The 6,000-nt window shown below is 45.6% G+C and overlaps 1 protein-coding gene across 1 annotated transcript in view; it reads left to right on the forward strand.

Moving 5' to 3' along the window:
* Nucleotides 1-6,000, forward strand: part of CORIN (corin, serine peptidase) — a 132,661-nt gene extending 126,661 nt beyond the window's left edge. Inside the window, exons 20-22 of the mRNA XM_054383028.1 lie at nt 2,887-3,158; nt 4,191-4,324; nt 5,818-6,000. Of these exons, the coding sequence (XP_054239003.1) occupies nt 2,887-3,158; nt 4,191-4,324; nt 5,818-6,000 (589 nt within the window). The remainder of the gene's footprint in view (nt 1-2,886; nt 3,159-4,190; nt 4,325-5,817) is intronic.

Raw genomic sequence — 6,000 nt, forward strand, 5'->3', positions numbered from 1 at the left:
GGAGACTCTACAACCCCCATGGGCAGCCTGTTCCAGGGCTCTGTCACCCTCACTGGAAAGAAGTTTCTCCTCATGTTGAGCTGAAATCTTCTCTGTTCAAGTTTGAACCCATTGTTCCTTGTCTTATCACTGTGAACCACCCAAAAGAGCCTGGCCCCCTCCACTGGACACCCACCCCTCAGCTATTGATAGACATTGATCAGATCCCCTCTCAGCCTCCTCCTCTCTGCTGTGGCCATTAGGAAACTTAGAGAACCTGAGTATTTCCTCACCCTGCAGCTGACACACTGAAGTCCCTGCTTTTTCTAATGACAAGCACTCCACTCCTTTCTTAGGACTACAGTCACGACCAAGTCAGGCTTAACCACCACTACTGAGGCCCTGTGGTCCACACAGTCTGGAGTGCAGAGGAATTGTTTTTCATTAGTGAAAGATAAGCTAAGAAATAAAAATTCTCCATGTTTTGTCAAATGCAGAAAGACTGCCACAACATTTTGGAGCTGGCAATGTCCCCCCTTTATTCAGGGCTGTATAACATCTGTGTGAGCTCAGATTTCCTACATGTGAAAGGTCCTTTCCCCATTCCTATTCTAAATCTTTGGATATTTACCAAAAAAGTCTTAAACAATTGGAAGAGTCAGAGTCACCTTTGATCTTGGGCAGAGGGAATGTGCTTGGCACACACACTGAATGCCCAATAAATAAGAGGCTTTCCCCACGGCTATCATAAAAGGCTTAATTTTCACAATAGAGTTGCTCCTCTGGGATTTCAGCTAGGCTTTGCTGCTGTCAGCAGCAGACTACTAAGCAATATTGTCACCCCAGAGAAATCTGTATGTGCCCACCAGTGACCATGGCAGGAACCAAGGAGGAATTTCTGAGAGCCTTTGGTATTTAATACAGCAACTAACAGGTGGTTAGCTATCTGCTGAAAGTGTGAGCTCTAACTCCTTTCGTAACAGGCAGGAGAGATATGAAAAGCATTGTCAGATCTTCACTGTAAGTAATCACAGGATCATAGAGTGCTGGGGGTTGGAAGGGACCTCCAGAGATCAGGTAGCTCAGAGCCACATCCAGCCTAGCCTTAAAAACCTCCAGGGATGAGGCTTCCATCACCTTCCTGGGCAACCTGTTCCAGTGTCTCACCATTGAGTTCAACCCCCTGCCAAAGCAGGATCACCCAGGGCAGACCACACCAGAAGGCATCCAGGTGGGGTTGGAAAGTCTCCACAGAAGGAGACTCTGCAACCTCTCTAGGCAGCCTGCTCCAGTGCTCTGCCACCCTCACCATACAGAAGTGTGTCCTTGTGTTGAGGTGGAACCTCCTGTGATTCAGCTTGTACCTGTTGTTCCTTGTCCAGTCACTGGGCACTACCCAAAAGAGCCTGGCACCTTCATCCTGACACCCACCCCTCAGCTATTGATAGACATTGATCAGATCCCCTCTCAGTCTTCTCCACACTAAACAGCCCCAGGGCTCTCAGTCTCTCTTCACAGGGGAGATGTTCAAGTCCCCTCATCATCCTCCTGGCTCTCTGTTGGATTCTCTCCAGCAGCTCTCTGTCTCTCTTGAACTGGGGGTCCCAACACTAGTCACAGGATTCATGATGTGGTCTCACCAGAGTAGAGGGGAAGGAGAACCTCCCTAGCCCTGCTGGCCACACTTTTCCTAGTGAACCCCAGGATGCCATTTGCCCTCTTGGCCTCAAGGGCACATTGCTGTCCCATGGAGAACTTGCTGTCCACTAGGACTCCAATGATGCCCAAGTATTGGTTTTGTTCTTCCAGCACTGGTGTGTGCAAGGCTGTACAGAGTGCAAGGTGTGAAAAGTCAGGGAGAAAACCTTTCTCGGGATGTTTTAGCTTAGAAGAATGCTCATGATTGAAATGTCCTTTTTCTTTCTCTTTCTTCCTTTCTTTTTTGTTTGGGTTTTTGTTTGTGTGTTTTTTGTTGTTGTTGTTTTGGTTTGTGGGGTTTTTTGTTTGGTTGGTTTGGGGATTTTTTGTTTGGGGTTTTTTGTTTGGTTGGTTTGGGCTTTTTTGCTTGGTTGGTTTTTTGGTTTGTTTTGGTTTGAGGTTTTTTTGTTTGGTTTGGGGTTTTTTGTTTGGTTGGTTTGGGTTGGGTTTTTTCTTTGGTTTTTTGGTTTGTTTTGGTTTGGGGGTTTCATTTTTTTGGGGGTTTTGGGTTTTTTTGTTTGGTTTGGGGTTGGCTTTTGTTTGGTTTTGTTTGGGGTTTTTTGTTTTGGTTTGGAGTTTTTTGTTTGGTTGGTTTGGTTTGGGCTTTTTTGCTTGGTTGGTTTTTTTGTTTGTTTTGGTTTGATTTTTTTTTGTTTGGTTTGGGGTTTTTTGTTTGTTTGGGTTGGGTTGGGTTTTTTCTTTGGTTTTTTGGTTTGTTTTGGTTTGGGGGTTTTGTTTTTTTGGGGGGTTTTGGTTTTTTTGTTTGGTTTGGGGTTTTTTTTGTTTGGTTTTGTTTGGGGTTTTTTGTTTGGTTTGGGCTTTTTTGCTTGGTTGGTCTTTTGGTTTGTTTTGGTTTGAGGTTTTTTTGTTTGGTTTGGGGTTTTTTGTTTGGGTTGGGTTGGGTTTTTTCTTTGTTTTTTTGGTTTGTTTTGGTTTGGGGGTTTTGTTTTTTGGGGGGTTTTGGGTTTTTTTGTTTGGTTTGGGGTTGTTTTTTGGGGGGGTTGTTTGTTTTGGTTTGGGTTTTTTGCTTGGTTTGGTTTGGGGGTTTTTTGTTTGTTTGTGGTTTTGGTTTGTTTTGGTTTGGGTTTTTTGTTTGGTTTGGAGGGCTTTTGTTTGGTTTTTTTTTGCTTGGTTTGGGGGGGGGGTGTGTTTGTTTGTTTGATTTGTTTTGGTCTGGGTGTTTTGTTTTGTTTCTATTTTGTTTGAAAGGCGAGAAAACGCAGCTGTTTGGAGAGTGGTGTTTGGGATCAGCAATCTGGATCACCCCTCAGGCTTCATGCAGACCCGCCTGGTGAAGACCATTATCCTCCACCCACGCTACAACAGAGCAGTGGTAGACTATGACATCAGCATTGTGGAGCTGGATGAGGACATCAACCAGACCAGCTACGTGAGACCTGTCTGCTTGCCCAGCAAGGACCAGCTGGTTCGGCCAGACACCTACTGCTACATCACAGGCTGGGGACACATGGGCAACAAAAGTAAGAGGAATTGGCACTGCAACGTGCTGCCCAAGGAGGTGGTTGAGTCACCAACCCTGGGTGTGTTCCAAGGTGGTTTGGATATGGTTTAGGGGTGAGCTTTGTAGAGCAGGGTTATAGGTTGGACTTCGAGATCCTGAGGGTCTTTTCCAACCTGAATGATTCTGTGTGATTCTGTGAAGATTTCTGGGACTCTAGGAAATACATTTTAACCTTCTACTGAGTAAATCAATCAAGTGACCCCACTGCAAAGCTTTTCCCATTCATGCTACTACTGGACCTTGTTAAGTACTAGGCCCCTGTACTCAGCACTGGTTAAGCCACACCTGGAGTACTGTATCCAGTTCTGGGCTCCTCAATTCAAGAAAGATGTTGAGATGCTGGAATGTGTCCAGAGAAGGGCACCAAGGCTGGGGAGGGGTCGGGAGCACAGCCCTGTGAGGAGAGGCTGAGGGAGCTGGGGGTGTTTAGCCTGGAGAAGAGGAGGCTCAGGGAGACCTCATTGCCCTCTACAACTACCTGAAGGGAGGTTGTAGCCAGGTGGGGATTGGTCTCTTCTCCCAGGCAACCAGTGACAGAACAAGAGGTCACAGTCTCAAGCTGTGCAGGGGGAAGTTTAGGCTTGATCTTAGAAAGAAGTTCTTCCCAGAAAGAGAGATTGGCCATGGGGATGTGCTGCCCAGGAAGGTGGTGGGGTCAGCATCCCTGGAGGTGTTTAAGAAGAGCCTGGATGAGGCACTTAGTGCCATGGTCAGGTTGATTAGACAGGGTTGGACTGGATGAGCTTGGAGGTGTCTTCCAATCTGGTTGATTGATTCTGTGGCCTATAGCTACTCATGAAGGGGTCTGGCTGTGCAAAAGGTGCATTGTTCTCTGCTTTGATGTCATAGATACCTGTGAAGTAATGGTTAGAATCCATCCTAACGTAACCATTTCTCACACCTTGGAGAGCCATCAGAGCTAAGTGTGTGTTGGTGTTTATATGCCACATACATGCTTACATCTGGTGGGTTTTGGTTTGTCTGTTCCCAGTGCCTTTCAAGCTGCAAGAGGGAGAGGTTCGCATCATTTCCTTAGAGCAATGCCAGTCCTACTTTGACATGAAAACCATCACCAGCAGGATGCTGTGTGCCGGCTACGAGGCTGGCACTGTGGACTCTTGCATGGTAGGTCTCTCTGAGGAGGAAGGCACAGCCAGGCTTGCTTTTAGAACTCAGAGCACTTGGATAGTCAGCAGGGACAGCATGTATCAGCTACTAGAGGAATGACAAGTTAGTTACCCAACTTCTTTCTTTTTCTTCTTCTTCTTCTTTTTTTTCCTTCTTTCTTCTTCTTCTTCATTCCTCTTCTTCATCTTTCTTCATTTTTTGTCTTTCTTCATCTTTCATCTTTCTTCATCTTCTTCTTCCTTCTTCTTCTTCCTTCTTCTTTCTTCTTCTTTTTTCATCTTTCTTCTTCTTCCTTCTTCTTCTTCCTCCTTTCTTCTTCTTTCTTCTTCCTTCTTTCTTCTTCCTTCTTTCTTCTTCCTCCTTCTTCTTCTTCCTCCTTTCTTCTTCCTCCTTCTTCTTCTTCCTCCTTTCTTCTTCTTTCTTCTTCCTTCTTTCTTCTTCCTTCTTTCTTCTTCCTCCTTTCTTCTTCTTTCTTCTTCCTTCTTTCTTCTTCCTTCTTTCTTCTTCCTTCTTTCTTCTTCCTTCTTTCTTCTTCCTTCTTTCTTCTTCCTTCTTCCCTCTTCCTTCTTTCTTCTCCCCCTTTGTCCCCCCTCTTCACGGAGGGAGTTGTTAGCTGTTGGAATGTGCTGCCCAGGGAGGTGGTGGAGTCACCATCCCTGGAGGTGTTCAAGAGGGGATTGGACGTGGCACTTGGTGACATGGTTTAGTGGTCATGAGGTCTTGGGTGACAGGTTGGACTTTGATGATCCTGGAGGTCTTTTTCAACCTTATTGATTCTATGATTCTGTGATTCTTCTTGTCTTCTTTTTCCTATTATTGTAATCAGCTTCACTTTATGATAATCACAGAACTGTTTTGGTGGGAAAAGACCTTTAAGATCAATTGAGTCCAACCATTCTCTAACTCTCCCAAGCCTGGTGCTACACCTTGTTCCTCAGCACCACATCTCTGTGGCTTGTAAGCACCTCCAGGGATGAGGATTCAACCACTCCCTAAGGAGCCTATTCCAGTGTTTGAGAACCCTTTCAGTCAAGAAGTTTCTTCTAATAATGCAAAGCTGCTTGAAGACTTTCAGGTTTATGTGTAGTAGTTAACTGCTAGACTGTTGAGAGGGTTCTCAAACATTGGAATGGTCTGCCCAGGGCAGTGCTGGAGTCACTATCCCTGGAAGTGTCTAAGCAATGTGTGGACCTGGCACCTAGGGACATGGTTTAGGATTCCTCCTAAACTGGGTCAAGGTTTGGACTGGATGAGCTTTGAGGTTTCTTCCAACCAGATGTTTTCTGTGATTCTGTGATTGTGCCATTTGCAGGTAATTTTTGGTGCAAATAAAGATAAATCTGGGTCCCACTGCGAGCTGCTGCATAGCTCAGAGCAGCCAGGTTTTGCTATTAAAGGCAAATGGCTGTAGGGACTGAGACAGCTTTAACCACCTGGCTGCTGGTCATGTACAGCCCCCCTCTAGCCTGTTTTTCTCTTTCATGTTTCAGGGTGACAGTGGAGGACCTCTTGTGTGTGAGCAACCTGCAGGGCGCTGGACTTTGTTTGGTTTAACATCTTGGGGCTCTGTCTGCTTTTCCAAGGTTTTGGGACCTGGAGTTTACAGTAATGTGTCACATTTTATTGAGTGGATTGAAAGACAAATATACATCCACACCTTTCTGCTCAACTAA

This window comes from Indicator indicator, chromosome 8 (genome assembly GCF_027791375.1).
Source record: "Indicator indicator isolate 239-I01 chromosome 8, UM_Iind_1.1, whole genome shotgun sequence".
NCBI lineage: Eukaryota > Metazoa > Chordata > Aves > Piciformes > Indicatoridae > Indicator > Indicator indicator.